At 31.1% G+C, this 11,807-nt stretch overlaps 1 protein-coding gene and 1 non-coding gene across 2 annotated transcripts; both read left to right on the top strand.

Moving 5' to 3' along the window:
* Positions 1-1,077: 1,077 nt before the first annotated feature.
* Positions 1,078-2,478, top strand: LOC116136052 (zinc finger MYM-type protein 1-like). Its single transcript, XM_031421769.1, has 3 exons — positions 1,078-1,089; positions 1,191-1,436; positions 1,573-2,478. The coding sequence occupies exons 1-3, from the start codon at positions 1,078-1,080 to the stop codon at positions 2,476-2,478; spliced, it is 1,164 nt and encodes a 387-aa protein (XP_031277629.1).
* A 4,752-nt stretch (positions 2,479-7,230) lies between these two features.
* LOC116136082 lies at positions 7,231-7,337 on the top strand. The gene has a single exon (XR_004128985.1). It is a non-coding gene; the product is annotated as a small nucleolar RNA R71 (small nucleolar RNA).
* Positions 7,338-11,807: the final 4,470 nt, after the last annotated feature.

The following is an 11,807-nucleotide window of genomic DNA, read 5'->3' as shown; positions in this document are numbered from 1 at the left end:
AAGTTATAAAAAATTATAAGTTATGTGGTTTGTGGTCGCTTGATGTTTGTGCTTTGTGGTGCCTTGATGTTTTCTTTATTGCTTCTCTCATGTTTGTAATGCGATCACATGTTTATTGTTAAACAAAGTACAAACCAGTTTCAAATCTTTTTTTCTTGTTGTAGGGAGATCTTTGTCTATTCTTGAAAAGAAAATGAGCATTGAAACAATTGACAGCTGTGAGAATATTTGATACATATACTCAGAACATTGGTACAAATAAATACAAATATGATCCAGGAACCACAAAGCACAAAAATGGCAAAAGGCTATTGGCTTGCATTAAATAAACTACATAAGATTTTTTCAAAACCTCAATGCTCTCTTTTGCCTTGTTTTTCTCCTTGAACTCAAAGCAAATATGCAATTGAAAGTTATACCAAAAGATGCAACAATTATAACAAGTTTAGGTTACAAAAACTTATTATCAACATAAACAACAAAAACTTATTATCAACATAAACAGCTAATTATTACTGAAACTTATTATCAACATAAACAAAACAAAAAAACTTATTACAAAAACTTAAAAGATGCATATTTAAGATTTTTAATCAAGCACAATGAAAAAAGGACAAAAAATATTAGTTATTTGATAACAAGTTTGTTGACAATACCAAAAACTTTTTAAACTTTATCAACATAAACAATTAATTATTTATTGTTTGTAAAGATTAGCTTGAGCAATCAATTTTTATATATCTTTTCTTTCATCCTCATTAAATTACTTGACTAAATCAAATTTTATAAACATTTTCTATGAATTTTTTTTTTTTTTTTCCCTATTCTTCAAGAATTATAAAATGACATGCATAAATCAAGAATTATTTGCTTTTATGTTCAGTAAGTAATTACACCTAAATTTTTATCATTTATAATTTATTCATCTTTTTTTTTTTTTTGGGACATTTTAAAAAGAGTTGACTTCTTTTTTCTATAAATATACATGATTCATGTTAAATAAGTCTAAAAAGAATTTCAAACCCACTAAATATTTTTATTCTTATTGTCTTTCCATTACTATGTATGTAAATCACTATGGGTTACAATGTATGTCTTATTGTCTTTCCATTACTATGTATGTAAATCACTATGGGTTAAAATTCTTGTACAATTTCTTATTGTTTTATTTGTTTAAAACTTCTTATTAGGTATGCAATATGGATAAATTTCTCAAAAGAAAATTAGCAATAGACCAATCATCCTCATCAGTCCAAGAAAATAAAGCCAATGATAAAGAAAATGATCCATTAAAAGAAAGTCATGTAGAACTAGAAGCCATCTTAAAAGATCTTCCGTGTGATCCAGCTCTACAGCTTAAAATCAATCATTATCATCCTAATTATAGGATGCAATTCGAAGATTTTACTTGCAAAAGAGTTGTTGCCAACCTCAAAGTCATGCATTTCCATTGACAAGATTTGGAAAAGGATATCGTTGATTTAATCCTGCTTGGTTTGATGTGTATGGCGATTGGCTTGAGTATAGTGTGATCAAAGATATTGCATTCTGCTTGTATTGTTATCTTTTTAGACTGCCATTATAAGTCAAGCTGGTAGTAACGCTTTCGTTAGTGAGGGATTTTGTAATTGGAAGAAATCAGAACGCTTTCAAATTCATGTTGGCCAGCCAAATAGTGCTCATAACCAAGCACGACGGAGTTGTGTGGAGTTAATGAATCAAAAGCAACATATCAAAGTGGCTTTGTCTAAGCAATCAGATCAAGTTAGGATTGAATACCGAACTCGCTTGGCTGCATCCATTGTTTTTATTAGATTTCTTTTGCGTCAAGGGTTGGCATTTCGTGGTCATGATGAAACTGAAGACTCGAAGAACCAAGGTAACTTTCTCAGACTTCTTCATTTTCTAGCTCAGCGCAATGAACATTTTAAGAGTATTGTTTTGAAGAATGCTCCTGGGAATCTTAAATTGATAGCACTAGTGATTCAAAAAGATATTGTGAATGTTCCGACAAATGAAACCGCAAAGGCTATCATTAGTGATCTTGGAGATGACATATTTTCAGTTTTGATTGATGAGTCTCGTGATGTGTCAATTAAAGAACAAATAACTATAGCCATACGTTATGTAGATAAAAAGGGTCATGTGCTTGAGCAATTTCTTGGCATTGTAAATGTTAGTGACACAACAGTAGTATCACTTAAGATGGCGCTTGAGTCATTATTTTGTAAGCATGGATTGAGTTTGTCAAGATTACGTGGACAAGGTTATGACGGGGCAAGTAATATGCAAGGAGAATTTAATGGTCTGAAAAGTTTGATTTTGAGGGAGAATGAATATGTTTATTATGTTCACTATTTTGCTCATCAACTTCAATTGACACTAGTAGCCATTGCAAAAAATCACATTTCTGTTGCTTCGCTTTTCAACTTGGTTACTAATTTGACAAATGTTGGTGGAGGTTCATGCAAGCGTTAAGACATGCTTCGGGAGAGCCAAGTTAGTAAACTTGTTGAAGCACTAGAAATTGGTGAAGTTAGCAAGGGACGAGGTTTGAATCAAGAGATAGGTCTAAAACTAGCTGGTAATACACGTTGGGGCTCGTATTATTATGCACTGATCAACTTAATCCTTTTGTTATCCACCATGGGCGATGTGCTTGAGGTTATTGAAGAAGATGGTTCAAATCCTGAACAAAGGGGTGAAGCATGTAATCTATTAGATTTAATCTATTCCTTTGATTTTACATTTAACTTGCATATGATGAAAAATATATTGGCAACTACTAACAAGTTGTCACAAACATTGTAGAGAAAAGATCAAGACATCGTAAATGCTATGGCCCTAGTCAAAGTTTCCAAACAACGGTTACAATTGTTGAGAGATGAAGGATGAGAATCTTTGTTGAGTGAAGTTTCTTCATTTTGCCAAAAGCATGATATTGTCATTTTGAATATGGATGATATGTTTGCAATTCAAGGGAAGCCAGGATGGAAAGTTGAGCACATGAGAAATTTGCATCACTATCAAGTTGAATTGTTTTATATTGTGATAGATATGCAACTTCAAGAACTTAACACTCATTTCACTGAGGTTAGTACTAAGCTGCTTCTTTGTATGGCATGTTTAGATCCAAGTAATTCATTCTCTACTTTTGACAAGCATGAGTTGATCTGTTTTGCCCAGTTTTATCCATCTGATTTTTTGCACTTGAGTTGATGGTACTTGAGAACCAGACTGAGACTTATGTTATTAACATGCATTCTTGTGATGGACTTGCTGAGTTACAAGGAATTCATGATTTGGCTAAGAATTTAATTCGGTATAAAAAAAAACATTTTGTATCCGTTGGTGTATAAGCTTGTAAAAGTTGTATTAGTTTTATTAGTTGTGACTATAACCATTGAAAGGGCTTTTTCTGCAATGAATCTTGTCAAAAGTCAACTACGCAATCGAATGGGAGATCAATGGATGAATGATTGCTTGGTCACCTATATTGACAAAGATGTATTTGATACAATTGACAATGAGATGATTATCCAACGTTTTCAGAATATGAAAACTCATCGAAGACAATTGTATAAAAATTAGTTTATTTTTACGAAAATTGTGTTTTTTGAAGATATTTATTTGTATTTTGTAACTTTTTGTTGAATCTCATCCTAATAAAAAAAAAAAAAAAAAGTATGGTAATGATTGGTTTTAATTTTTTTTTTTTTTTTTTTTTTTTTTTTGCCCCCATCAAGTGAAATTTCTAGATCCGCCACTGCACATTATGGGACTTTACTTAGCTTGATTAATTTGTTTTCATTTGTTATTGAAGTGCTTGAGGATCTTATTGAAACTTATGATAATAGAGTTTAAGCAAGTGATTTGGTGGATTATATGACTTCTTTTGATTTTGCTTTTAACCTACATATGATGAAAACATTTTGGGATTCACATTTGAACTTCACAAGCATTGCAAAGAAACGATCAAGATATTATAAATGTTATGTCTTTGGTTCACTTGTTGATAAGAAATAATGGATGGGATAATTTACTTGATGTTTCTCATTTTTGCATTACTCATAATATAAATGTGCCAAATATGGAAGAGAAATTTGTTGCACAAGGGAGATCGTGATGTAATGTTCAAGAGATGACAAATTTATTTCATTATCGTGTCTAGTTGTTCTATGTCATAATAAATTTGCAACTATCTAAGCTTAACGGTCATTTTAATGAAGGTAACACAGAATTGCTTATTTGCATTGCCTCCCTAAATCCTGTTAGAGTAGGTGCCCTAGTCAATCAATTATTGAAAGATTGACTATGTAATCAAAGTTTATTTATCAATAAAAGGAATATTCTACTATATCACGTAAATCATATTATATGTATTGATATATGTCCTTAGGATGGTAGAACCGTGACGAGGGCATCAAGTGTTTCAAATCTTGATAGTGAGAACCCTATGATCACATATGGTAGCCATTCTGGAAACATCCATAGCCCTAGTATTATTCTGACCAAGGACACAGATAATGCGGTAAGGCTATCATAGTGTTGAACGATCCTGTCGAAAGGCAGTGACTGATCTCACTTGTCAAGGTTGTTTGCTGACAACCTGGTACAACGCATGAGTGCTTGCTAGAGGCAAGTTCACTTGACAGACCCACCAGATGATTCCATATGGATGGTAACCCCAGTGTCTATGGAATAAATCCTTTAACGGATGGTGGTGCATGTGATCCTTAGACTTGAGATCATCAGAGCACCTTGTGCACCAATTGATGTAGTTTTACACTAACCCAACGTAGTTCTATTCAGAGCTATCAATACGGTAGTGATTGGCTACATTGAGAAGTGTATCGAGACTATGGTGGATCGACAAATAATTCATCACTCCCGGGTACGGGAGAAGTTATCTCATTGGGTAATTCAATAAATGGCAATCATACTAAATCTGTGGCCGTAGTGGGATTGAGTTTATGCTCAATCCAATTTAATATTCCTGTCATTAGTCTAGTAACTGAATACAAACATGTCGAGGATATCTGAGGTTGATACTATTTATGTACCTCAGTTTCGATGAAATAACAGTTAATGAAAGGATTTGATTGCACGGTAACCAAACCGTTGATAGGCCGCGGTTTCGCTGAATTCGAATCTATCGGGTGGCCACGATGTCTTGCTAGAGGTCAATCTTGGTCTGTGTGTAGCGAAACGATTAATTAGTGTTAATCGCGATACTACTCACTGCCAATATGATAAGGAGCCTACGGGTCACACACTTAGAAAATAATTTAATAATCAATTTGTGAGAAAGATATTTTTGTCTTTCAGGACGAAATGTTATTTTATTAATCTCACAGTGCAATTAAATTTGCTGAGGTTGTTGCCTATATTTAATTTTAATATTAAAATTAAATTAGTGAGATTATATTTAAATATATCTATTTATATATTTAAATGAATTATTATTATTAATTGAATGTTAATATATTATTATATATTAATTTATTTTAATTATAATAATAATTAATTAATTAAAATACCATAAAGAGTGTGTTTGGTTGCAAAGGTGAACTATGGTTGGAACACAAGGCTTTTCCTAAGTGGAATAGGGTTTTAATTGTTGCACTATATAAGTGCAACTTAAAAATTAAAACATATGGGAATTATTCATTCAATTAAAACCCTAGCCACCCTATCTCTCTCTCTCTCTCTCAAAAAGAAAACTTTTCTGGTTCTTCTTTCTTGATTCTTAAAGCCCTTGATTGTTCTAGCAAAATAATCAAGGATTTAGCGGATTATCTTCGTGTGGACTTCCGTGAGTGCAATCCTACTTTGGATCGATTGGCAAAAAACCACGTGAACAGTAGACGATGAACAGTAACCGTGAACAGTGTTCCTATCCGAAATCAGAGATATTCGAAGAAGCCTCCAAACGTACATAAGTATTCTAATCCTTGAATGGATTTACTTTATACATATTTTTGTTTATAAACATGTAAACGGTATAATCTATACTCGAATCTAGGCAAAGAAAGGTAATTGATTTACCGATTGAATTTTTGTTTTCCACTGCGTATGGTAGATCAATTACTTACAAATCCAAGTGATTGCTTTCAAGCATTTGATAAGGGAAAATTGGTTCATTTTTGCTCAATTTTGTCCACTTGAATTTTCTTCTACTGATCTTATGGCACTTGAACTTCAACTTGATAATTACATTGATGATATGCACTTGAATAATGATTTTTCATGAATAAACATATTACCAATCTTGCTCTAAAAATGGTTGAAAAGACAAAGCATCTTATTTACTCATTGATATATTTGCTCATCACATTGGCCTTAACCTTACTAGTTGCAACTGCAAGTGTAGAAAGGGCATTTCTGCTATGAAAATTGTGAAGACTCATTTAGGCAAATGGATGAGAGATCAATTCTTGAATGATAGCCTAATTCCATATGTTGAGAAAGATATATATGACAGTGTTGATAAGGAGATGGTCATACAACGGTTCCTCAATATGAAGCCCCGCCGAGGACAATAGTAAATGTAATTTTTTTTTTTTTTTTTTTTTTTGGTGACAATTTTAACTAGAAAAACAGAATATGAATGTTATGTGAATTAGTTTTTATTTTGGCCCACCCTAACAAAAATTTATGAATCCGCCTCTAAGTGTGTCTTTTAAATTTGGAATAAATCACAACCAATAAAAACATTTAATGGCTAAAATAGAAAGTCCGCATAATAAAAATTATCAAAATGTTTGATAAGAGAAAAAAAAAAAACATGAGAGAGAGAGAGAGAGAGAGAGAGCTAAATGTACAAACTAATGTATTTAAATGTGATTGGATAATTTTAAATTAAAGTAAATAATATGTCAAACATGCGAAGTTACCATAACAATTTGTAGGAAAGTGTATAATTAGTTTGTATATACAATGTTGATTCTATATATAAAGTCAAATTTATAAATAGTATGAGGATATTTTTTAAATTTTGAATATGTTTTGATAGGCTTATCCACTGGCCAATAATAAGCTTTCTTTTTTGCCAATAAATGAGCCCAACCAAACAAACCATTTCTTTATAGTAAGATTTACTATAAAGAACAATATCATGCCTCCTCTGGTGTCTTCTTCTGCAAGGCCTCTCCTGAAGCTGCATCCACCATCGTCTGCACATTACCCATCAAACCATTACAAAATGTTTGGACTTGAAGCCAAACTGGCAAACCATGGTGTGGACACTTCCTCATTAACTCCTTGTATCTCTCCCAAGCCTCATATAATGACTCAGACTCTTCTTGTAGAAATGATGTGATATCATTTCTCAATTTCGTTGATTTAGCTGGAGGAAAGAACTTGGTCAAGAGTTTCTGTGCTAGATCATTCCACGTTGTTATTGTTCCCGGTGGTAATGCCATTAACCACCCCTTGGCTTTATCTCCAAATGAGAATGGGAATAACCGCAGCCTAATAGCATCATCCGACACTCCATTTGACTTGAAGGTGTCACAAATTTCTAGGAAATTTGCAATGTACTGATTCGGATCTTCCTTCAAGTCACCGTTGAATATAACCGACTGCTGGATCATCTGGATGATTACCGGCTTGATCTCGAAATTGTTTGCTTGCACTGTAGGTCTAGTGATACTCGACCCACTACCATTCACTGTGGGAACTGAGAATTCCCTCAGTGTCTTGTTTTCTTGTTCAGCCATTTCAACAACTACTTCTTCAGATTCTAAAGCAAGATTCTCTCTTTCTCTTCTCTCTCTATTACGTCTTCTCACGGTTCTCTCAAGCTCCAGGTCAACAGGAACCACTGGTTGACGTCTTGCTCTTCACATAAACTGAAACGAACAAAAGTGAAGAAAAGTGAGATCACAATTCTAATGAAAATTAAAAACAAAAAATAAAAACTTCAATCTAGCTAACTAAAGAAAAACTCAATGTTAACTTAAAACAGTCCCCGGAAACGGCGCCAAAAACTTGATGCGTGTTTCTTACAACATGCAAAATGTAGCAAGTATACTAGTCACTCAAGTAATAAAATGATGAGTAGAGTATCGTTCCCATGAGGATTGTTAGCAAAGCACTGAGTTTCCTAATGTTATCAAGTTGAAGCAATCGAATTCTTTGGATTGGTGGGAGCAAATTCTTGGTGGTCCCGTGATCTAGGAGAAAAACTGGAACTTTTAGGTTAGAATTATTTTAGAGATGTCTAATTTTTTAAGGAGATTAGGAAGTAGCAGTAGACGAGATGATAGTAGTAGCAATAACGCTATTAGAATTAATAATCAACAACAAAGTACAAACAATAATCAAGAATTAATGAAGTCTATTAACACTCAAGAAATTAATATGGCAAAAATCGATCAACACTTACATAACTGGAACATACTATCAGTTTAAAAAGACACAATATATCAAATAGGTAGTTTTGAATTTATGTTAGTTTACTCTATTAAAACTACATAAGATACAATAATGATAACCGAAGAAAGGGTTGAAGAAATTCAACTTCTTTCTGAAGAAGCAATACACAAACACAGACAAAACAATTATAAATTTTTACACATAGGATTAGTACAAGTAGCAGTAAAACCATTATTTAGATTAGGACAAAACAGTCCAATATTAGTAATGTTAAGAGATGTTAAGAGATGCAAGAAATTTAAACTTCAATAACTCTTTATTAGTAGTATTAAATTCTAATTTAGAAAGTGGTCCAGTATATTTTGATTGTTATCCAAACTCTACAGTAGGTTTATATGATCCAACAATACTGTCTGCATTAACTATTAATTTAAAAGCTTCTAATCTTACTTATCAAGATAAAGCACAACCTGTAGCATTAATATATAGGATTTATTATAAAGTTATGAATACCACAATCAGTCCAAGAGCCATTAGGATGTCCCCACAAGACACACGGTTATTATGGAAGCTGATAAAACAAAACATAAAACTTTTACACCAAAAAGATTAGCTTGGGATGAAATTATTAAACAAACAGATTGGAAATTAGAAAAATTATGCCCTCCAAAACCTTTACATGATCAAACTGAATCTGATATACAACAAATAATACAAGAACCAGATGGTACAATAAGATTAAAATTTAAAGAAACTCCCATGGAACAAAATCAACCTATCATTACTAACAAAAATCATCCCAACCCTAGGATTGAAGAAATTATTACACCTAGGCCTTCATCAGCTTCAACAAGTAAATTATTAGGAGTAAATTATTCCCCTCCTGCACCAAAACCTGCATATGAAAACACAGCTCCTAGTTCACCAACAAAATCAGAAGTATTAAGAAATTATAGTCAAATCAACACAATAACAAAACCCTTTGAAATTAACAAAGAATTATTAAAACAAGAATTTCTACAAAATTATAATAAAGAAAACGACAAAGATTCTTTACAACATTTAAACCAGAAGAACAAAATACTCTTAGAATTGAATGGTAAAACACCAAAAAAAAAAAAAAAAAAATTAAAACAAAATATTTATTTCTTTAATTGGTTAGAAAATAAAAAATATTATCAAGATTTAAGTGAAAAGAAAACTATTTTCGTAACCACTAATGCGACAAAAATTTGGCAAACATCAACAAATAAAACCATTACATTTGTACATCCACCTTTAGAAGAAATTAAAATAGAACATCAACAAGCAGAAATAATAGCATCACCATTTAAAAAAATTAATAAAATAGATGATGATAAAAAACAACCAACTTTAAGAGACATAAAAAATATTCAACATCGTAAAAATTACTCTAATCAAATTCTCCACACTATTAGTCAACAAATGAATAGGATAGAAGATAATACTACTCACATAATCACAAAAATTTCAAAAGCCCCCGGAAAGGAGATAGCAGAAATAGGAAATTCAACATCAACTTTAACATCTAATTCAACACCCCTTTATTCACAAAAAGATGTAAAACCATTTTTTTAACCCTTTGACATTCCAAAAGAAGAAATTGTTAAATTTAATAATCACAACACTATTTTAGAAAATATTAGTTAAAAACTTAATGAATTAGCACCCTCAAAATCAAACATTAATGTCCTTTCAAACTCAACTCCAATCAAAGAACAAAATTATAGGAAAAGAAATCGTTCTTATTACAATAATAAAAGAAAAAAATGTTGGAAATGCAAACAAGAAGGACACGATGCTTTTAAATGTCCAACTTAAAAACAAAATAAAAACTTAACATTAGAATCCTAACATAATCTAACATCAAAAGTATCATTTGAAATTCTACCACCTCAACAGCCCGTTACCCCACAATCGTTAAACTTTATTCAAAATAACTTTAATAACAAATTTAGTCATTTATCTGTGGAAAACTCGCTAGACATTAAAAATAAATCTTTACAAAATCCTAATAGTTTAATGAAATCGATAAATATGATATCAACATCTAGACCCAAGTCAATAAATGTTATCACTAAATCAAAATAATTTTTATTAGATATTATTGAAAAAATTTAGGATGAAGATATTAAAAGAGAATATTTATTAAAACTTAAAGAATTAATTTTATCAGAAGAAAAACAAAAAGATGTAGATTCTTATAACTTAAAAGACATATTAAAAAGATTTCACAAACCCACACAAGTTACTATAAGTGACTTGCAAGAAGAAATCAATATTCTGAAAAATCAAGTTAAAGAATTACAAAACGATAATATTAAAATTAAAACAGATTTATTGTGTCTAAAAGCTTCTAAAGAAATGGTAGGACAACCATCAACCTCAAAATCAGAATTGCAAATTAAAGAAACCGAAGAATCATTCATTAATGAAATCTCTAGAATTCAATTTCAAAAATGGCATGTTTACATTAGGATCAATATTAATCATGAGTTAGATATTATTACACAAGCCTTAGTAGACACTGGAGCAGATCAAAATTGTATCAGAGAAGGATTAATTCCGACAAAATATTATGAAAAAACAAAAGAAAGATTATATGGAGCAAATGGTCAACAATTAAACATTAATTATAAACTATCCAAAGCCCATGTATGTATACAAAATTTTTGTATTAAAAGTATCTTTATTCTAGCAAAAGATTTAGATTAAGATGTGATATTAGGTACCCCCTTTATTACTCAAAATTACCCTTTTATAGTAAACGATAAAGGAATTACAACAAATATTTTAGGAAAAGATGTCACATTTGAATTTGTAAATCCTCCATTAATGAAAGATATTAGTAATTTAAAAAATATTTCAATATCTAAGATAAATACTATTACTAAATTAGAAAGTCTAGAAATTGTCCCTACAAAAGAATGGCTTGATTACCACAAAATTTTGGACGCTTGCATTACAAAAACTTGTTTTCAACTTTTTGCATTAAGATTTCAAAAGTTTCGAAAGTATGTTTTCAATAAAATGCAAGAGTCAAAAGTTTTTTACTCTAATAGTCTCTCTCATAATAACTTTCAGGACGAACCTTTTTTGAGAGAAAGTGAGAGAAAGATGGGCACTCCCATAAAAAACAATAATTCTCATAAAGAAAAAAATCTTAACCGATTTTCAAAAATTAAAAAATCTTTTTACTATTGTCCAAAATCGTCATCTTTCCCAAAAGAAAAATACTCACAGAAAATTTCAAAAAATTATTCTTTCAAATGATCCTTTACTTGCATTTTCTAGTAATTTCTTACTTGCGTGGATAATGAGTTGGCAATTTCATATCACGACACCTCCTCTTCCAAAATTCAAAGAACTACAAAGAAAATTCCTTGTTAAATGGTGGCCTAGCTTTT

The sequence above is a fragment of the Pistacia vera genome, unplaced genomic scaffold (genome assembly GCF_008641045.1).
Source record: "Pistacia vera cultivar Batoury unplaced genomic scaffold, PisVer_v2 Contig309, whole genome shotgun sequence".
Taxonomy (NCBI): domain Eukaryota; kingdom Viridiplantae; phylum Streptophyta; class Magnoliopsida; order Sapindales; family Anacardiaceae; genus Pistacia; species Pistacia vera.
Note: the sequence above shows the minus strand (reverse complement) of the source record. Positions and strands in the feature narration are given on the sequence as shown.

Bases quoted from the DNA above. Each gene is read 5' to 3' on its own strand.
- LOC116136052 (XM_031421769.1), top strand. The intron at 1,437-1,572 runs GTCATGCATTTC...TTATCTTTTTAG, and splicing joins GAGTTGTTGCCAACCTCAAA to ACTGCCATTATAAGTCAAGC.